General features: G+C 37.5%; 1 protein-coding gene across 1 annotated transcript; it reads left to right on the top strand.

Moving 5' to 3' along the window:
- Positions 1-10728: 10728 nt before the first annotated feature.
- On the top strand, positions 10729-13765 carry rxfp3.2b (relaxin family peptide receptor 3.2b). Its single transcript, XM_055045127.1, has one exon. It carries the CDS (start codon positions 10890-10892, stop codon positions 12093-12095), a length of 1206 nt encoding a protein of 401 aa, XP_054901102.1. The 5' UTR covers positions 10729-10889; the 3' UTR covers positions 12096-13765.
- The last annotated feature ends 9475 nt before the right edge of the window (positions 13766-23240 follow it).

Genomic DNA, 23240 nt, shown 5'->3' with positions numbered 1-23240 from the left:
CAAAGGTGTTTTCACCTTAATTTTTAACAGATTTCAATGTAGTTTAATGTGATAAACCAGAGCCAGGTTTCACAAAAGTGCAAAGTCAAAGTAAAATGATTCAACATTTTGATATATTTTTACAAAGAAAAATCTAGAAAGTGTGGCATGCATTCATGTTTGACTTTCCGCATTTTAATACCTCTAATGTAATCAATGCAAATGGCTCAACTTGCTAGAAAACTGAGTAAAACTAGTGTAACTTGATCTCAGTAGAAATACAATTATTCTGTGAATTCTTCAAAGGTTTGGTAGAAAACTTTTGTCAACACTGTTCAGTCTTCTATTTGAAAATGAGAAGAACATAGCACAACTGCCTGTGACGTATGTAATGTCCCAGCTATAAAATTGCCTGCAGTATGAACATACATCTTCCACTGACTATGAAGAGAGAAGTGCTGATCTGAACATGGCTGTAATTCAATATTGGCCAAAATGAACTGAACAAATTTGTTCATTTTTTCTTCCTTTACCATTGCTAAAACTGCAAGCAGACTACAATTCTAAAACAGAAAATCAATGTCATTGTTTACAACTTTTCCTTCCGTTAGCTCATTGGCTGGGTTCAAATTCTACAGGAGAAATCATTGGGAGAAAGCCCAGATAGAGCAGTGTGACGAGATTAGAAACAAGCACATTTGGAAGGTGATGGCCAGGCTGAAACTGGTCAGGAAAGAGTAAGAAAAAGTCAATCAGAGGAGAAGCGAAGGGAAACTCTGGAGAGGCTCCAGAAACACAGCTCAAGTGGAAGAATCTTCAAGTGCACAACTATCACAAATCAGGCCTCTGGGAGAGTGATAAGAAGAAAAACAGTGCAATATTAAAACAAAAAAAATATCTGTCTTCAGCACAGGAAGTGGATCAGCTGGTTCAATATGGTTTGGGCTTAACCTGCTCAATATCAGGATAATTAGCAAGGCGATTTGCTCCCCTTTTTATCCTAAACAACACTTTGTCAACCAAGGATCACATCAGATTCTTAGGGTCCAGAGAACTGGATAAGATAGTAGATTAAAGGATAATACCAAGAAAACCAGTAAAGAGACGGAAAAAAATGAGATTAGGGCAAAAATTCCCATTCCAGCAGAGAAGCAAATGTAAACACAAACTAAGAGCTTAAATTAGAAAAACATAACTGTGCTTGAATTATGCCAGATTTAAATGAACCCTAGTAGACTGCAGTTACCTGGTAATAACTCTAGAAAATGACCAAAAACCCTAAACGTGAGCTAATTGCACTTCTTTACTTCTGACCTGAACATATACTTCCTTTCCACCCACTTGTTAGCATTGCAGATGCATTCTTATACACCACAAAAATATTCATTATGACAGACAGGGAGCCTCATCAGCTATTCCAGACATACAACAAACAAAACACTTTGATTTCCACAACAGATTCTTTGCACCATGTCCTGGCACCGTACGTGTTACCCAAGAGCCAGGAGTGAATATTTTCTGTTATCAGAACAAACCTCCAGCAGAGAGTCTCCTGCTGGGAAGCCAGTGTGTGAACCGCAACTGCAGAGCATGTCTGGATTTAATTCCTGGAAATCTCCTGTGTTTTTCCTGCGATAATGTAGCATGTAATTGGTGTTGTCACACCTATTTAAAGAGAAAAAAAAAAGAGTGAGCTGTGTTTTATTTCACCATGTTGCATCAATTGACAAAAAAATTGAGAGATTATTGATTACTTATTTGGCAGCTTTGAAACAAAGTTCAACCAAGACAATAAGACACCGGTTTTCTGTCAACACACAGTTGTGACCTGTCTCATCCACACGATTTAAGGAGGTGGGCCCAATGAAAAGGTCTGAATTGTGCCTCCTATTTTTTATCATTTTAAATAGACAATGAATCACATCACAAAAGCAAATTACATGGGGTTTTTTTCTGTGTCTTTAACACTTTGGCCCTCTTATGAGTTCAAATGGGTTCTCAGTCTATCCATGTGGATTAGGAAAATTTTGTCGTGATTATTTCTCTCCTCTTGTTATTCTCCATGTTGCAGGTGTCATTCACATGTAAGCGTCAGTAAGTCAGTCAGACATTTTGCTTTAAAGTCTGACTGATGAATCATTTCAAGGTTTCATATTTTCCTCCATTGTCAAATCATTTTTTTGGGGGGGGCAGGGGGTAACATTCAACACCACTTTGCCTCAGATGTCATTCAAACAAATGGTTATTCTTTTCTACTGACTATTCTCACAGGAAAAAGTACTTCAGTTTAAACCACAGTGATGAGAAGTGATAAGTAATTGTTTTGCTTGCTGACTTGTTCTCTCTCTCTCCTGGCTCTCCCTCTTTTGCTTTACTCTTCCCTGCTTGGTCTTTAATCAGGGGGAATGTCTCTCCACCAATTGCTTTTCTAATCAGGACCCTGAACCATCTCTTTGATTAGTGATGGTTCAAGGTAGCCGAGAGGGATCCCGCTGAGATCGGAGAGTCACGAGTGAGCGTTGGGGTCGCCCCAATGCCAATCAAAGCCACCCCTAATCTTTTTTTTTTAATCTACAAATTGACTTTTTTGTTGTCATGGTGGAGCTCTGAAATAGACTGGGATTTTTTGGAGGACAGAGAAATTTTATATTTACCAAATTATTATTTATGCTATAAAGAGAGAAGAAGGGAGATTACTAACGTTTTTGTAAACTTTTTTTTCTTTTTTTCCAGGAGTTTGAAACATTTTAAAGTTAAACTTATTCTACCATCTCTTTAATTGGCCAAGACAAGAGGATCCGATCCACTAAGAGTTTCATGTTCGGGCATGCAAATTAATCTTAACTCACATTTATATTTTACGTTAAAAAAGAGTAAAGCATCCAAAGTGTTTCTTTTGAAGAATGCTTGATAGCACATTGGGCAGAGGGAGCTCATTCCATGCATAAGTAGCACTAAAATAGACAGTAGTTTAACTCAACACTATAGAAGAAATACAATACAACAATTTCAGAGGAAGATCTACTGTCAATGACAAGAACCCTAATTTATTTGGGGTAATTTATGGCCAACTTTGTCTTTGTTCCACCCTACACCCAAACTTCAAGTGGTGATATCTATATCCACTGAGAAATGCTCCCAACTCAGAAGGGTCATTGTTACGCCTGAATAGCCACGTGTTTTATGTTCCTTCTCAACGCTTGGATGATTATCAGTATTACACAGGCTCAATCCAGCTGTGAAACACAACTGCTTAACATAATAGCACCTTCATTGACTCTATAATGTAGTATGGTGAACCAATACTGTGCTGTAACAAAAATGGGCATGATGTTGGGATGTAAAAGCTATAGTTCTAAGATTACTATTTTTAAAATTGTACAACATATCAAATTAATAGAGGATATTATGTTTTACATTTTTTCATTGTAAGGTAAAGTCGACTAACGTGGTTCAAATGGTTTGGCGTGGTTTACTGGAGGTTTAATACAAAAGAATTTTGAAACTTTTCAAAAGAAGAAACCAGGGGAAAAGCAAGAGCAACATTTATCAGAGAATGATAGGAACTGAGACACGTTAAATACCAGAGGGTATGATTACCCCAGTGGATGCAGACGAGTCTAATCAGCAGAATGAATGTCAGCTGTGAGTGGAACATGCAAAGGTAACCAAGGTCAAACTGGGGAATTAGGAGAAAATCATTGAGAGTTCACAGGGAGCTACAGAAGTGAAAACACACAGGGGAATAGAATACAAAGCAGTAACAGGGCATGACCTAAAGAAATACTTAATCCATAGGCATCAAAGAACTGCAGAAAAAGGAGAAACATCAAACTTTTTTTTAATGCACAAAGGTCAAAAGAGAAACAGGAACTGAGATTTTCAAAGAACATCCATAACTAAATACTGCGACATGGAACAGAAAACAAACACAAGTACAGAACAAAAGCATGGAGCGTCTTGAAATTGAAAAGGAAAGTAAAGAATGACACAAAACCAAAGCCCTACAGATTACACCATTGGCTTCAAGCTTCTCACAATAGTTGGAATTTCTCCCACTGATCCAAACAGAACTGGTGTAATAAGGTCATATTTACAGGCCTTCTTGATCACAGAAGTACATTTTTGTGAAATACACCAATGAATCCTATAGCAAAAAATTCACAAACCATAATAATGTGCGTCTCAGATGAGATGGTGTTTTAAGACTTCCTCTTATTAAATTCAAATGCAACCAAGGTCATTGTGGCTGAACACTATGTTGAAAAAAAAACCACTTTTCCCATCAGAGCAAAGTATAATGTGTTTTTTTGTTTTGTTTTTCTTTTTGGGCAATGGCTTCTTCCTCTCTGAGTGGCTTTCCAATTCACATGGGACTTGTTTCACTGTGGATAATTTCACACTCTTGCAAAGAAAAAGAACGTCACAAAATTCAATTTTACCTGATTCCAATTACGTTTTCTGCAATATATCAAAGATGCTCATTCCCACCTTTGCTGCCCGGCTCAGGATATTGTCATCGACATTTTCCGTAGGTAGATTGTCTTAAAATGAAGATTTCCATGTTCACCGTGAACCTGGAGGAGATAATGTCATTAATCAAGTAGATACTTTATAAAAGTTCACTCCTAACAATGACTGTTAAGCAGCTTTAAAGTTGAAGAAATGAGGCGATAAGAATGCATATCCACCCCATCCGAGTGAATTTATGCATTGCGTAACCTAATATATGTACATTTTAAGTATTCCAAAACTCTGTAGAAATAAGGAAATGAGACGGACCTTTTGACCATTGATCATGTATTGTTTGATCAGCTTGATCAATTGGATGGAAAACTGCAAGAATATAATTAAACGTTCGTCTTAATGATAAAATCAATGGGAGGCAGATAAGAACAAAGGTGGATGCTTTTTAATGAAAAGGAATGGGAGAAATTTAGATGGAAAAATTGCCACTAGAAAACTTTTTAACATCCTACACTTTTATTGGATCCCCTTGATTAGAGATAAAATCGTAGCACATAAAACTGTGGTTATAAATCTTACTTAAATGTGCCAGACAGTGGAAGTCAAATTGCTGCAGACAAACAACTTTTTTGTAATACTTTGGTGCAATTAAGGAAACCGAATGAACAGTTGACTCTGCTCTGAATGACTTTCAGCTTTACCTTGACTGACTGAAAGCAGAATTTCAAGTAAGGACAAAACTATCATGAGCCAATTGATTTATAATGCAGGTCATTTAACAGTGATTATACGAGAAATATCATAAGTGACAGCATACATACCTATCTCCGACAAACTGTTGCTACAGTCATTCCTTGTTAAATTTGACAGAAGTAACCTTGACATAACATTTTCCTCGAGATGAAAATAGAAGCTCTTAAAACGTGAAATGTTTTAAAAGCTTGTGTTAACCTGAATGGAGTCATTTGAATGAGCCACGAAGGCACAGATGTTGTGGCAATGTCAGAATGTCACTACAATTACCGCTGCCTGTGATCACCATGTCAAAACTGCTTCCAGGGCAAGAGCACTGTCACCCTCCAGCAGAGCAAACAGCTCACCATGAGGAGGAAACATTTAGAATCAGCTTTGGAGCCAGTCAGCTCAGCAACATGCTCCCTGCCTTGCAGAGTCATGGCCACAAGCTTTAGACTGTTTATTTTATTTTTTTTTATTTTATTTTTTTTTGCTGTAGTGTCGTTTGATCATTTTGTCAGGTGTTACTGAAGTTCACTAACAAACATTTGACTGCTATGAAAGGTTTGTGTGCATCAAGATTCTACAGAATATAAAGACTCAAGCTATTTTGGTCATTTGCATTGTCATAATTAATATCACCTTCTGGAGTGAATCCCTACTGATGGTGTCCCATTTTTTTGCTTTGTTAGTGTTTGGAGGTTGTCAAAATGTTTTGTTCACTTTTTGTTTGGTCACTTAGTAATGAAAACTAAAAGCCTAACACCTAAGAGCCCTAAACAAGTTGTTGATAAAAAATATTACTCGAATCTCAGTGTGGGAGCTTCTAGTAATTAATGAATTGTCTCGCAAAATTAGCTCAGGGAAGCTTTTTATAATTATTAATTTGGAAAAAACTGAATAGAGGAAATGTTTACACTTAGCTGAAAATATTCGTAAGAGACTGACGTGATTGTCTTTCAAAATAAGACAATCAAATCAGTCTTATTGTAGTAAGACTGATGTTTGCAGAATTTAAAAACTGATCAACACTGAACTAGAACACAGAAAAAAAAGTTCTTTTAAGAAATCTTCTAAAAATAATTTGATTTACTTCTCTGATAATTTTGACTGAAATAGTATCAAGAAACAATTAAAACTGTCCAATTAAATTCTCTGTGTTTTCTATGCTTTCTGTATTTGTATTTGTTATTACCGATCCATAAATATCTGACCTGTAAACAGATCAAAGTTTCTCATGTAGATTTTAGTGACAGTTTTTGGTATGCTTTGAGTTTAATCATAGTGGAAAGAAAGTGAAATAACAAGCTTACATCATGTGAATCATATGATTCACATGAGTAGGTCTGAAAATACTGTAAGACGATTTAACCCTCTGAAATTTGATGGAGCCGCTTGGAGATAGCTCTTTTTCTGATTCAACATGACTGTGCTCCAACTTCTGGAAGAATGTGCCCAATTTTCTACAAGAAAAATACTAAACCTTGTGGAAAAACCCTCCCTGGAAGTTGAAGCCTGGTACAGTTGTAAGGGCCTGGCAAACAGCAATTTAAATCCTGTTGAAACAAATCAGAATGTCGCTCAAGTTCATATGTGTGAAAGCAGACAAGAAGCTACTTTATGCAATGTCAGATATAGCATCTTCATTCCCTTTTAAGAAAGGATGTGTAGTGAGGAGGTCTCGTATATCAGATCTTGATTCTTGTGTAATCTAAAAGAGTAAGCATTATGTTAGTTCATTAAACGTAGATGAAGCCTCGGCAGGAATGCAGTGAATGTCAAAAGAGAAACACACTGAAAACAACAACATAGATGAAGGTTTTATTAATCGTGTCACTCCAGAACATGATACTCTGGAGTGCTGGAACTGACCCTTAATGAAAATAAAGCCTGTGTCACAGAATTTCTTCCAGCCCTTACAAATACCTAGAGTATCTATACAAATACAGCCATCAGCAAGGCATGCAACACCATCTGAAGAACATTTAAAGATAGAACTGTTATGGAGTCACATTAAACGAAGCTGTCGCCTTCGCTGAATTCAACAGGGTGAATTTTAGATTTTAGAAGCAAAACCAATTAAAGACACCTTAAAGGGTTTTGAACACACACTCACAACCTTGCAGAGGCAAAATTTGTAAATGTGTGCATTTCAAATTGTTATTTAAGTACGGGGTGCCTTGCAGTTGTGGCTGGAGATGTTTGACAGCAAAATTGTGTACTTAAAGTACAGCCCACGTCAAATATGTGCCTAGCAGATGACAATCTGAAATGGTTCCTATTTCTGCTGAGGAATACTAATCATTCCCAAGGTGATCCCGACTGCCCAAAGCCAGCTTGCCTGCTCTGAGTATTCAGCTGGTCCTTTTGCTAGACATTGAACAATTATTTTTCTACATTAAAATTTTCTCAGCGTTCTCTTACACATTAGCAGTTTACTTTATGCTTTAAACTAGCTCGTCATTTCAGGATTGCAGCAATTGTGAGATCTTTCAGCACTTCAGGTGAAGAAAGGCTGATATTGAGCTCTATCAGAATTTTATGCATTCTGTGAACTGATGCAGATGGGCTCGGGTTTGACCTGCATTCTGAATATTTATGCTCAGAGCAGGACCTGACCAAGTGCCCATCTGTTTGCAGCTGACAGCTGCAGGTTCATCCTGAACTTCATTGTTATTTCAGCTATTAGAAGCCGCAGACACGTCAGCGCACATCAACTTACTCAAAGTCTTTGTTTCAAATAATTAGGTGCTTCCTCACAAACTTTTGTGTGTAGCTCACGTAAATTGTGTTGCGAGAGCAGCAAAAATAAAACTCCAACGTTTTTCAAGCAACCTCTGTGAGGCGAGGCTGACGCTGTAACCAACTTTGCATTTTTCCAAAAGAGCTCATGATCAGTCAGATGGAGCGGGGAGTGACTGTGAGGAGGAATTTTCTAATCTTGCCACATATTGTGAATTGTATTTAGGCCTGGAAATTGACTTCCAACTCATGGATATGGCTTAATAAAAAGCATTTCCTTCTACCTTAATTATGTTTACCTAAGCCTCACTCATTGTATTTTTAGGATTGTCATGTATTTTGCTCCATCCATCTTTCCATCAACTCTCACCATCTTTCCTGGTACTGATAACAAAAAGTTCCATATAACATGGGGCTTTTCAGTTCAGTGTTTGTTGTTCTAAATGTCTCTTCAAGCTAATTCATGACCCATCTCCTATGTTCTCTGCTCTTTATAAAAAATGTTTTTATTTTACTTCTGGAGGTACTTGGAAACACTGGCTTTTAATTAGTGGTAGTAGAATAAATAGACCTTGAAGCAAATACGCACCACACTTCAAAGTTGCTTATTTGGACAGTCTGCGAAACTTGCATTTTGCTTTACTTCGTCATCACAATTAGGAGCAGTTTTGTGTTGTCCAGATAATGTCCTCAAAAAACACATATCAGCTTATGACACATGACAAAATGTCAAAAATTTCAAGAGGTATAAGTACTTTTGCAAGTCACTATAGCTGTGACAGAAAAACTTTAAATGTAGGTACTGATTTGCAAGTCAAGTAATTTTGCATATGGAGAAAGTGATCACCAACCTCTTCCTTACTTGTGTTTCAGTGTCTATTGCTTCACAAATTTTAAAAGGCTTAGCATGAAACCTGTAAAACATAATTTGCTATTTCCACCCAGTGTGTGCAGATTTATTCATCACCGCAGATTAGAATGTTTTAAATTTTAAGCCAGGCCTACTGTCACTGCTGCCTGAGCATTTAGCAGTTTAGCGGTTGTTAAGATGACAGCAAGTGGGTTGCAATGGATTAAAAGTGGGCAGATTAATTTTTTTTCCCTCTCCCTCTTCCATCCTTTCGATTTGTTCAGAGGTTTTCAGTGAAGGATTACTTTAACAGGGCAGTAGATGTAGTTGTTAAAATGCCTTGCAAACTTATTATTACCCTTCAAACCCTTTTCATATTTTTATGTTGTTGACATTTCTTGATGTAGCCTCACAGAGTAGTCCATTACAAAGAAATAAAAGATATATGTACTTGTGAGGTTTTTCATAAATATTCTAAGTGTTTTGTGTATTAGTATTGTCCTGTTTGTACTGATATCCCTCGATAAATTGCAACCAAATTACTGTCAGAATTATCCTACTTCCTGAATAAAGTGTATGTTAGGGAGTGAATATATTAATTTAGTAACGGGAACAGAGCTACACTCAAACCTCACCTTTCCCAACTAGCCTATCTATTATAGAGATATGTATGGCTTGCCCATACATTCCTCATGCTTGTAATTATTCATTAACCCCTCCAGAACGTGGCCTTTGGAGCTATTTAGGAAATAAAACATATTTCCCCCTGTGGTAAATTTATTTCACCATGCAAAAACACACAAAAAGCCTATTTTATTTACTATCGACACTGTAACACAAGTAAGGAAGAAGTTGGTGATCATTTTGTCCATATGCAAAATTACTTGACTTGCAAATCAGTTTTACTAAACATATAAAATAATATGTTTATTATTTTATAATGAACATATAATGTTATAGAATTGAACAGGCACAGAGATGCAAAGAACAATAAACCAAATCTTAATATAATCAGTTTGTTTCCAAAAATCACACACTGTGACAATGTGTGAGGATTACCCATAAGGTATCTCTTCATTTGTTTAATTTTTAATCTGTCTATTTGTGAGTATATATATATATATATATATATATATATATATATATATATTTATTTATTTATATATTTATTTATTTTTTTTTTTTTTTTTTTTTTTTTTTTTTTTTACAGCTGAGGGACATTAGTACAAAGAGGAGAATACTAATACACAAAGTACTTCAGATATTTATGAAAAACTCACAAGTAAGTGTATCTTTTACTCTGTTTTTACCTAAGAAAATTACCTGTTTTTGGGAGTCTGCTGGGTGCTGAAAGCCTCCTCAAATTCAAACAAGGTTGAAAGCAAACCAATGTGTACCAACTACTTACAGACTCCGCCCCAACTTCAACCCTCCCATATGTTTTGCGTTATATATCCAATATATGGTTTTATTTGTTGATTGATCTGCTGCATATTCGCCTCGTATTTTCTGCTCGTTTCTTTTTCATTTTTGTCATTTAACCAGGTTGGTAATTGTTTTGTGTTTAAGTTTTTAATCTCATACTTTTAAAATATGAATAACTTTTTTTTTTCTACCCACAATGATATATAGGACATTTTATTTTCCAGTAATTACCCGGGGACTTAATGCGTTTGCGCAAGTGCTCAAAAAGAAAAAAAACAACTTGACGTAGGCTATATTTCTTTTCTTTTCCTGCTGTCTTTTTAAACTCCCTCCTGTCTGAAACATCGCAGATTCAGCGAAGAGTGGTCATTAGTGTCCAACTCTCCTTTCCGGTGAGACTCGGATGTTGCAGAAATCGGAGGATGAATTTCTTCCAATCGTCTCGCTCCGAGTTGGGGACCGTGCGCGTTCATGTGGCAGCTATAAACGGCCGCGACGCGCTCCGAGCTGCGAGTAGTCAGACAGAAGAGATGAGAGGGGGAGAGCCGCGGTGGTGGATTGCATCTGTGGCTGGTCCAGCGTGGGCGCCTCCTAATGCCACAGGGATGCTTCAAATGCCTCAGATGCAAACTTTCTTGTCTGTGTTTACCGCTTCCTGATTTTGTGGACATATGAGAAGAAAAGTGCAGCCATGCCGCTGAATGAGACTGAAGTCCAAACACCGGCCCCGGAGCCATGTGAGCAGCAGATGCTCCAGGAGGACCACCCTGGAGGTGGGAGCGGGGGTTCAGCCACCAGCAACCTGTCGCTCCACTGCTGGCTGCAGCTCCTCACCAGGGAATCCATCATGGAATTACAAGGAGACAGCTCCAGCTTGGTGGTGCGTGTGATGATAGCGTGTGTGTACTCCATAGTCTGTGCTCTGGGTTTGGTGGGGAACTCGCTGGCTCTGTATCTGCTCCACTCCCGCCACAGGCAGAAGCAGTCATCCATAAACTGCTTTGTGATGGGGCTGGCCATCACAGACCTGCAGTTTGTTCTGACTTTACCCTTTTGGGCGGTGGACACAGCGCTGGACTTCCGCTGGCCTTTTGGCCGGGTCATGTGCAAAATCATCAGCTCTGTCACTACCATGAACATGTACGCCAGCGTGTTTTTCCTAACTGCGATGAGCGTGGCCAGGTATTACACCATCTCCTCGGCTCTGAAGATGCACAGTCGGAGAGCGGCCGCGTCCAGGGCAAAGTGGACCAGCCTTGGCATCTGGGCCATCTCGCTGCTGGCTACTTTGCCGCATGCCATCTACTCCACCAGTGCTGAGGTGTCGGATGAGGAACTGTGCCTGGTCCGATTTCCGGACTCTGGCAGCTGGGATCCACAGCTTCTTTTGGGTCTGTACCAACTACAAAAGGTCCTGCTGGGGTTCCTCATTCCTCTGATCATAATTACTGTCTGTTATCTGCTCCTGCTGCGAGTCGTCCTCAGCCGTCGCATCACCGGAGCAGCTGATTCAGAGGCCAAACAAGGCCGTCTGAACCGGCGCTCCAAAGTCACCAAATCGATTGTCATAGTGGTTCTGTCATTCTTTCTGTGCTGGCTACCCAATCAGGCTCTCACGCTCTGGGGGGTACTTATAAAGTTTGACCTTGTTCCATTTAGCAAGGCATTCTATAACGTGCAGGCCTACGCCTTCCCACTGACCGTGTGCCTGGCGCACACCAACAGCTGCCTCAACCCCGTCCTCTACTGCCTGATTCGCCAGGAGTTTCGGGCAGGACTCAAGGAGCTCCTCCTCCGCGCTACGCCGTCCTTCAGGAGCTTGACTCACCTGCTGGGTCACAAGACCAAAGTGGGTGAGGCACCAACCGTTCTGGTTCTGGTTCCAATGGATGTCTGAGCACGGCAACCTGTTTTGGATGTGAGGAAGCGAGAACAGCTGAGAGACTGTACTTTCCATATTGATCGAGAGCTGCTTGCTGAGGGATGGAAAGTTTTTCCAGCCTTTTCCAAAACATAACAAAAAAAAAAGAAAATCACATTTCTCTTTGGTTGCTGGAAATAACATAATCACAGTGGATAGCACTGTGGGTTGTGTACCAATTTCTCACATCCAGAAATGTTCTGGTAGTTCTCCCCCCCCCTCCCCCACCCCACATTGTGTGAGAGGCAGCCCTGCTCTTTGGTCTCAAATATATATATATATATGTGTGTGTGTGTGTGTGTGTGTGTCTGTGTGTGTATAGAGAGAGAAAGATCAGTCTGATAAAAGGATTTTCTTTCATGCCAGCCATTTTCTGTGCTGTTGTTAGTGTCACTTAGTCCAAATCAGAAAGATAAATGTAAACAAACCAGAAAAAAGGCAAATCTAAGATGTGCAAAAAACTTGCCTTTGCTTCAAATATAAGACAAATCATTAATTCAATTAGTATATTTCTGATAAAAGTATAAAAAAAAAAAAAGGTTTTGTTTTTTTTCAGGCATAAATTGTCCAACAGTCACTGTTTACTACATTTTGTCGGAAAAATGATCTACACTGAATGAATGAATAAATAGGGCGAAACCTTGGAAAACCTCCAAATAAAACAGCCTTGGCAAAATAAATGTACAGTTGTTAAGATAAATGTTATCCTTAAGGACCAGAAGTCCTTGAGATTGCTACAGGATTCATGTCTCAGGACATCTAATCATGTGCCGCTAATGCAATCCGAGCACATGCACAGCCTCGACTGCACAGAAATGGAAAAACTGCCACTCACTTTACCACTCCTACTTGCCTCCACTAACGGCAACACTTAACATGCTTTCTCACAGCAGCAGAATTGTCAGATTGTGCATGAATAATTTATATTTTGCATAAAACTTGCATCATTTTTTTTAAACCAGGTCATTCGTTGATATAAATAAGTTGGGCTTTTTTAAAAACATTTTCAAATGCCTCACCCACATTTGTTTTTCTGTATAATTATGCACTTACCAAGGCACAAAATTAGAAAATGCAAGAGGAGCTGGAACTGTTCTGGTTTCTTTTGCAGACAAAAGTTTGTTCTTTAAATAAGAAAAAAAAGGGGAGTGACTGACACTACACATAAAATGAAGGCTGCACTGGTAGGAGGGCATCACATCAAAAAAAAAAGCTTTTACCTTGTGTAAACGTTCAATAATGACACTTGATTTTCGCTCCACAGCTCTTCAGTCAATAACAGCATCTAAAGTAATCCAGGAACAAAGAAGTGCAGTTTGAATGTTTATCAAACAGAGGAAAGCTTTTCTCTTTCCCTTCCGATGAGAGAATATGGCTCGTTCTTGTCTGTAGATTTGATGTAACTCGTAGCGTAACAATGCATACTCAAAATGATTTAGTGCTGATGCTGAATATGATGTACTGTAGTGATCTACAAGTGCTTTTACATGCTCTTAGCGCAGGTAGCTTCTCATCTGTCTCACGCAAACAGCAATGAGCTAAGATGACTCATCCACTGCTGGGAAGTATGGCTTCAAATTTAATGCTTCTTAAACACAGTGCTCATTAATGCTGTTTGTTTTAGTTGTGGCTTTGTGCGTTTTTAATTTGATTCCTATTAAACTGTAATGATCAATTAACTCCTCTGTGTGTTTTTGGTTTTGTGTTGTCAGACCTTCACAGCCAGCAGATAAATAACATGTCACTTGATTTGATTCATGAAGCAACATTGGCATAATAAAACGGCCCAAATTTGAAATGTTCCATGAATCATTGAATCACTGAATATTTTACACCAATAGAATGTGGTGACCAATTGTATTAAATGTAGCTGGAATAGGTTCCAGATTATGTTTTGCTCTGTAAGAGCAAATGGTTACCATTGCTATTTTAATGAACCACTTCAGGCTGAAAAATTTGAGCACATGTCACAAAAAATATTTTACGTTTTTTTGTTTTTTTGTGTGTCAACTTTTATCATAAAGGAGGATTTGGATTTATGGCCATTTGTTAAAACCGAAAGTATTTATTAGTTTTAAGGCCTGGAACAAATATTGCTATAGGCTGATTGTGAACTCAAAATAAGGAAGAAATGTCAAACATTGGTTGAAATGAGATTCAGACGACAAGATTATTTGAATAGAAGTTTTTTCTTATTTAAGAAACCTTGACAAATAAAAAAAAAAAAACATTTTGTTTTAATTATTTGTTTGTGAACTCATAAAATCTCCACCTCTGATGGACAGAGTGGCTCAACAGAGCTGAGGATCATTTCAGCAAGGCAGTGCTGAAAAGAGCCCTCATTTTCCTCGTTCTCTTTTATCAATGTTTTATCAGCAGTTCCAGCTTCACAAGGAGATTTCTCAAAAGCGCAGTGCCATCTTCTTTCCAATGTTCTTGAGGTCTTAATGGAAGGAGCTCAGAGAAATCTCGGATCCATTCTTCTGCTTATAATTTTAGGAGTGGCAATTTTTTTTTCCATGCCTACACACTAGCACTGGAGTAGTGCTTAAAACAACATTTAATTTCCGTGCGTGAAAGCTGTTGTCCTCCTACTTTATGTCACCACTAATGTTGATATATCTGAAAACATGCGAGGTGCCCTCAGCATTGCCCTCATACTTAAATATCCTTTCATGCCAGTAAATACACATCATTTCATTGTAAAGCAAGACATTATTACCACAAGGACTGCAAAGAAAATAACTGGGCAGACCAACAGTAAAGCAAAGTTTAAGATAATTATGAAGGCAGCAATCAAACTATCAGTGAAATCGACACTAACATTTAAGTTATAAAGAACGTAATTAGCAGTAGGGTAAATAAATCTGAAGATTCTCACAAAATTGAAGAACAAAAGGAAATGATTTGTCTCTTTTGTTTTGCAGTTTGGTTATTAGTGAGACAGAGTCAAGGGAAGGCCGAAGGAGGAGAACTTTGATTCTGAATTGATTTTCCAAACTTATTAAAAGTGATTGTCACGCCTTCTTCTTGTGGTTCAAGGAGCATGAAATTTTGAACAGCATTTGAGGTCTGATTCATTATAGCCGAGACATTTGTGCTCAAACAACTAAGTTTTTTTGCGTTGGTTAATAGTCAGTCTGATGAACATCAGTTGCATCAACAAATAACAGAGATTTAAATGAGATTTTCAGTAAAACACATATAATATTTAGATTCATCATCTATTTTTGAAAAAGGTTGTCTTCCTCTTCCTGTATTCTGCTGCGTCATTAACAGGTGTTTGCCTGACACCATTTCTCATTCTCATCCTTTTTCTAATGTTTCCATTATGTAGAGAGCTGCAGTTTGACCATCTACATATGAATGAGGGATACTTCTTCAATCAGCGTGTTTAAACTCTAAAGTCAGCTTTGTAAATCACAGAACACAGTTCAGAATCTGCTTCATTTCCACTGCCAAGAGATCCCCACTCAGCCCCAAACAAGCAAAGCTCATAAAACAAAGCAAATGAACAATTGAAACACAGAAACCTGCTCCACATTCCACTTAAAGTCCAGCTTGGTTTCTCCTTCCTATCTTGAGCCAAAGTACATCATTTATATCCAGAGGATAATCAAAGACGAACAAACAACATCACCAAACACTCTCCTCTAAGCATGCAGCTCACTTGTGAAACACAATGATCCTTTTGAGGATTTTTAATCGATTATGATTCTTGCAGGAATTTAATATTGATAGATGGCCTGAACAGAGCATAAAATAGTTTGTGGTTATAATGAAACACCTTTGGAGAGTTAGAGCTATTCCCGAGAGAGCTTTCCATATAGAGAGTGTTTCTGCCAATTATTATGAAGCAATTCACAACCAACAACAAAAAAAGTCTTTTGAGGGTTTAGAAGAAAAAAGTAGAGATGTCCTTTGCGTAGGACTCAAAGATGACCTGTCTCAAAGGACAGCCAAGAAAGTGAAGCCAAGAGGCGCAGAGATGATAATATGATACAGGAGGAGAGTCATGTTGATACTTCATATTTCTGTGAAAGTGCACCAGGGCAGGGCTTCTGGCACTTTCTGCACTTCTTGCATTCACATCTGACTTTCAAAGCATCCATTTAAGTCTTCTTACCCCTCAGGTCCCACATGTGCATCGAGCGCAGCACTGACGTACAACCAAGTTAATGGATTTTTAACTGACAGCTAACAGACTAATCAACATGCACTTACTGTAACCACCGTTCGCGTCAGGCTGTTTGATCAATACTCATCTAAATTCCCACTGCGACAGGAAGTAGTAGTGGAGGGTAGCACAACACCCTTGGTGATGACCTTTCTCGTAGGACTAATGATAGCCTAACAACAGTTGCATCTCTAGAATATCTAATTGGCTCTCATTAGTGGTACCCAAGCTCCAAGTCAGGAGAGCTAACTTTTTCAACAAGGACGAGATATTTTAGCAGAGTCTGAAAATTAAAGAATGCATTAACCTCACTCAGGCTCACATCTTATTTAGGCTTATTTATATAAGATGTATATATTTTCCCAATAGCATTTTTTATGTTTCAGTGCTATTAGTCAAACTGAATCAATGTAATAAAAAAAATCTCCAATAAAATTTAATCTACCAATAGAAGTTTGCCGCTGAACCTAACAGCAGCCATAAAAGTAATGATTTTTGAGTCAAAACTCATAATGACTATCAATTATTACAATAAATAGATGAGATATCAAGCTGTTTTATGAAGCACCTTAAAAAGCTATTCACACTTATTGGGCTTTTCTTGCTATCAAAACAAGCTAATATGTTATATTCCTTTTTTTTTTTTTAATGAATAAACCAACACAATGTAGCGCATAAGTGGAAAGTTCAGTATAGAAGAAACATAGTTTGCAAAAAGTTACCTTAATTTGTACCAAGTTCCCTGAACTTTGATCCCTATAAAAACCAGCGCAACCCTCTGCCTTCAGGGGTTATTTAGTTATATCCTTATAACATGATATAAAGTTAAAAAACAAAAATAAAGGTCAAATTTACATAATACTTCTTTTCTAGCACACCACGCAGATGGTGAAACCTGGTAGTGGCAGAGTCATGCAATTGAATTTTTTTCATCAGCAGCGTTCAGAGAAGTGAAACTAAATACAGCTGAAGCCTGGAATGCAAGACGAGACATTAACCACAAGATTTCCAGTTTTGCTACGAATCGTGGTTTTAAGTAGCAAAAAAGCAGTATATGCAAAATGAAGTCATGTCATATTTTTCTTTCTCTTCACAATATGTTTAATTTAATATTTGTCTTTTGCAAAATTAAAGCCAACCTCACAGTCACACCACAATAATAAAATGTGCATCTTTAATTTGAATTCATTCTTGCAAGACATGCAATTTTACAAGGTTTTAAAGTTCACCGATTTACCATTTCATTTTCTGACCAGTATTCCCAGTATTGCTTCTCTTAAATTAACATGCAAAGACACTTCCTGCCGTCAAAGGGAATTTTAAAACACAATTTTCTCTTAAATTGGTGAATTGGTTGCCACAAAAAAACCCTTTTGGTCTTAACTAAAACCAGATCCTCCCTAATGTAAGAACTGCTGATCCTTTATGCTTTCCATAAGTGAAAGCTTTTGCTGTTAACTTTAAATGCCATTGTAGTAACATGCAACAGTTTGACTGATTTCTATTTTCTTTCTTCTACTTGATCAGAAAACGTCAACAATTACAGCAGTTTTTTATTTAACTGGGCAGCGTAACTTTAATCTAAACCCGAAATGTCAAGCTCATTGTAGGGCTGATTAGAAGCCTGAACAAGAAAAGGTCATTAGAAGCAATTTTGCAAAAACTGTGATTATCAGTACAAAGATTTCATGACAGTCCATCCATTAACCGTCAAGGCATTTCACTAAAAGCTGGAGCTGTTAAGAGTTTAACGCATTTGCCCTCTAACAGGCCAAAATGTCTCCACATTAAGATCAACGTGTCATTGCAAGCACCCCATGCACAATCGGCTGAAGCTTTTCACTTTACATGGATCAGATATGTTTAAAGGCTAAATTCAAATAACCTTCTTTCCTTTTACAAAAAGTCTCGGGTCACCTGCAGCAGCAGTGCCGATGAACCGAGCCGCACTGACTGATGTCGTCTCTCTGACCTTTTCCACGCTAATGATGATCTTGCCAAGCCGTAAGAAAGAATAGATCGGCTAAAATACCAGCCAGTAGTTCAAGCTTTATCAGTTCTGCTGTCGTGCAAATGAAGCCCAGGTCAGCAGACGGAAAAGCCGTGGACACTCCGAGCCAAAATGGAGCCGCAGCGATCTGCATGTCCAGGGAATGCTGTTATCATACTGGCCAGACTGTCCTGAGGGAGGCAGGGCCAAAAGCACACATCAGTCTCATTTATTTAGCTGTGTGGTTGTTAGACTTGTAACATCAAATATCTGACATCCTATGACTCAGGTTAGTAATTGTTCTTTATGTACAATAATTAGAATTATGTACATAATTAGAGAAGGTTTAAAAAAAACAGCTGCTGTTTGGAAGACAGCTTTAACAATACATTTATGTGAAGAAATCTTCTACTCTGTCATCAGTTCAGTGGTTTTGCTACTACACTGTTATCAATATTTTCTTGTTGGTGATCTTGCTGGTCATCACTTTTACCGCAAGCACCAAACTCCTAATAAAGTCTCATCCAGCTTTTCTGTTCTCATTTCTAACTTTATTTTTATTTTTATAAAGTACTGCATTTTTATAAAGTGATAGGAAATGCATGGTTAATAAAGACATCCTCTGGGAATGTCATTCTAGATACAAAACCGTCAATGCTCATGCCTACAAAGTAAAAAAAACAAAAAAAAAAAACAGAAAATAACCATTAAAAATGACAAAGAGGCGTCAAACAAATAATTATTTGTAATATTTTGGTAAATTACAAATAAGTATCAACAGGATTTACTGCCCACAAAACTATTGTGACATTGCAATGTAGTTTCATCTAATGGACCATCTGCTCATTTTCTACTCTGCTACAGTTTGTGTCCCAATCTGTGTCATCAATGCAATGAAGAGATAATACTTAACCAAGGACTGTCCTCAGCAATGACCCCAGAACTGTTCGCTCCAATAAACCCTGTGTCTCCATCAGCATTGTTGACATACTCTCATCTGGAGCAAAATTTCAGGATGAAAAATAAAATGCAGCTGATGAATGGACACTGGAGAACCTTTCTATAAAAATGAAAAACCATGTCATGGTTAACCGCATCGTCTGGGCTGAAGGTTCAATGTTGCCATGAGATTTAAATTTTTTTGTTAATAAATTGTGGAAAAAAATCATGAACGGAGTGTTGATGACAAGTCTGTCGAGCTCAAAAACACATTGCAAATAAAAAAAAAAAGGAAAAAAGAAAAGTCCTTTCAGGAAAATATATCCATCTATTTAGGTAGAAAAAGAAAACTTAACTTTATGCAGCATTTTTACTATCATAAAAAATAAATTCTGAAGTATCTCATAAACAACACATTATTCCAGATCTAAAGTTAAGAAAATGTTTAATCTGTTAGTTTAGTGAGGTCAGCTTGTTTCTGTTAGAAACAGGCTGCCATTGATGGTAATAATATATTTCACGCAGAGTGCCAACCAAATAAAAATGTGTTGTGAATAATGACATCCTGTCTTAATGTCTCAATGTCACGCAGACAAACTGGATGCGCGTGGAAATGTGTGTGTGAACACCAACAGATCACTTTGTGCCACTGGAAAGCTCTCTCGTGTGGTATATGGAATGATAGCGGAAACACTGAATACTTACAGGTTATTTTTAAGTCCTTCTTATTTGTTTCAAACACATTTTCCATGTTGACCTATTTTCCAGCTCAGTGCGCATTCAGATGTTCAAGACACGGAGAAAAAGAGACTCTGAAACAGACAGTGTCAGAGTTTAGATCAATATGCAGCTAAGCAGCCCCAGGTACGACTGTAATTTGCACATCCACCATTTTTATTTTTGCTCAAAGAACACATAAATGTTTTATTGATATTTGAAAATTTTGTTTAAATGTCTGTCTGTCTGCCTGTCCGTCATCAGCTCACATGGCTTGATAGTAAAAAATGTGGCGATGTGACAGCTGCTGTTGCTGCTGGTGTGATGCATTGTTTCTAGACAGATTATTTGTAGTTTGTGTCATTATCACCAAGGGGGTAAAAATAGAACCGACTGGAGCGGCGAAAATCTTTGAAGTCTTGAAACATTGAAGAAAAACGTATCTAGTCAAACATTTCATAGGATTAAAATGAAAAGAAGACACAGGAGTCAGCTCCAATTACTCTCATGTGTGTTTTATCTAATGCTTACAGGAGAACTGAAAAAGTGATGAAGCAGCGAGTGTTTCATCTTCAGCCACTGAGGAAATCCAAAACACGTAAGCTGGGCTGTGCAATGTTCCTCAGGGTGTTAACTAAGGAGATCCTATGAGAATCATGGTGGTGATGCAAATTTTGTGTGTTCTCTGTAACAAAAGGTTTATGAAGCATAATCAGGATTAGAACCTAAATGGATGGCTGAATTCTAGGGCTGCATGCTCAGCTGTCCAGACTGATGCAGAAATTAGTAAAAATGACGTGAGCTTTTCATTTACATTCAAGAAAGTCTTTAGTGTGACTGAAACTGGTGTGGAGGAATCTTAAAGACGACCTCTGTGCAAGCACATCAATTGAATTAACTGGACCACCACCTATCCTCCAGCAAAGCTTATCATGGAAAATCTGGATGCAGCCGTCGCGATGACGCCACTGACTCAGCAATGACCCTCGTTTCTGAAGTATGTCTGCTGCATGAGAACATGATGTTACAAGCCTGCACTCTGAGTGCTGTTAGACTTCCCAATATCAACAACAAGGTCATCTATTTCTCAAGACGAGAGACACAGTTTTGTGTACATGCACATAACTTCCTCCTCCAGGCTCAACCCCCAGTGTCCTTCAATCTTGATGACAAATGTGATGCCACATCAATATGATGGATTTTCTTCAAAATGTTGTCAGAGTCCAGTGAGTTGTGATGGACTCTAAATTCCACGAAATCCTCAAAGGAAGAGAAAGACAGACCATACAATGACCAGCTGTTCATGTGATGAAAGCCCCTGACAAAATGCAGACACATTTTGTTTTTTACGTTGAAAATACAAACAGCCAATGAAAGTTTACCAGATCAGAAGAGCTATTAATAGAAGTTGTGGTGTTAATAAATCACACAATGGCTTTGATGGAGAATTACTCTCTGCACTCATCCACATCTGTCATCTGGCTGCATTTCAGGATATTAGAACCAGCCTGTGCAAGCCACTTGTTTTAACATTCTGTCATCATCCATCAGATGGTCCCAATTAGTCAAGTATTTCAAAGTGATTCTGCATTTCAAAAGTCCTTCAGGGGACTTTGTCTTTGCAATTTGCAAAGGTTTTAAGGCAACATCATTACTCTGTCCATAACAAAAAACAAAATGAAGGCAGGAATTGAAATATTGCTTTTCTGTTCGTATTTTTTGCTTTCAATTTGATTCCAGCAAAGCTTTTTTACTAATAATTGCAGAAGGATGCTATATTACCTCTTTCCAGGTATTCAAACCTGCTCTGTGGCTCGTAATTGTGTCAGCAGTCTGATAATCATCAGTAATTTCATATCATCTTACTTACTTTTTTGTGTTGTGAGAGAAGAGATGAAAGAAAATGTCTCCAAACACGGTGTCTTAAAATCAGCCATCTGCCTCAAAAGGTAAATTAATGTATTCTAGTGAAAGCTTGGACTGATATTTATGTTATTTTTTTTTAATTTGTGCATAATTGCTAAGAGTGCAATTTCGATTTGGCTGAGATGCTGTGCTAAATGTCAAATAGTGCAGTAAACTGTGTAATCTTATTTATCTGAAAGTCATTTGCAAACATATAAGATGGTTTTGTCTTTCTAGATTTTCAGTACAACTATTTACAATAACAACTTCTTAGCATTTATTGTTACATCATTCAAAAGACATAACACTTTTGGAGGAAATGTAACAAAAAGATAAAATCACCTGTTTAAAGGATTAAATTATAAAATTATTTGTCATGAATGCTGCACAATATCTCTTTTGCCTATTATTGTTTGTCTTTATTATATTTAAAACAAAAACTCAAAAACAGGTTCAGATCATTTTTATAAACCTTCATATAACATCTGTTTGTGTTACAACTGAGACATTGATTTTAAATCTGCATATGATTATGTCTATGTTGTTCTAGTCAAGACCTTTTCAAATGTTTTAATTAGGACTAAAGCTGTCCAAACATTATAGAATTTTTAATATTTTTTTTTAATAGATCAACATCACATTCAGTGACACTTTGTTTGAACGGGTGTGCATAAGACTGACATGACACGGTCATAAACGTGGCATAACATGAAGGAGTCTTTATGAATATTAATTAATGACTGTTGTCATGAAGTGTCATTCGGTAAATAACTACATTTTTAATGCAAACTGGTATCAAAAGTCAATTAAAAGTATCAACTGTGTATTGAAGCTCTCACTATTTATTAAATGACACTTTATGACAACAGCCATAGACATTCATGATGACTTTTTCATGTGTATGACGGGTGTTACGTCACATTTATGAGGGGTGTTATATCACGTTTATGACAGTGTTATGTCAGATTTATGCACGCCCCTTCATACAAAGGGGTATGCATACATAATCTTAAAATGTCAGTGCCATAAAGACATTTTACAGGAGAGAACAGTCTTAGAAACTAATAGCCACAACAGAAGAAATAATTTTCCATTTCTCCCCATTTTATTATAATGTGTGAAAATGTTGTCACATTCATTTAAAGTTGATGAAGCCAAAAATAGAAAAGAAAATTTTATTAAAAGAAAGCTTTCCTGACACAATCATTAGTAAGAATGTGTAAAGAGCAATTTTTCCAGGTTTTCAGAAAGCTTTGCTTTGACATTTATTTATTAATTTATTTTTTTATATTCTTTTTTATTTTATTTTTTATGTTGTGTCTGAACCCTAGTGTGAGGATCCATTGGTTTTCTTCTCTCCATCCCGCTTTTTCTTACCTCCTTGATCACTCCA

Source organism: Poeciliopsis prolifica, unplaced genomic scaffold (assembly GCF_027474105.1).
Source record: "Poeciliopsis prolifica strain line A6 unplaced genomic scaffold, Auburn_PproV2 SCAFFOLD002, whole genome shotgun sequence".
NCBI classification, from domain to species: domain Eukaryota; kingdom Metazoa; phylum Chordata; class Actinopteri; order Cyprinodontiformes; family Poeciliidae; genus Poeciliopsis; species Poeciliopsis prolifica.
Note: the sequence above shows the minus strand (reverse complement) of the source record. Positions and strands in the feature narration are given on the sequence as shown.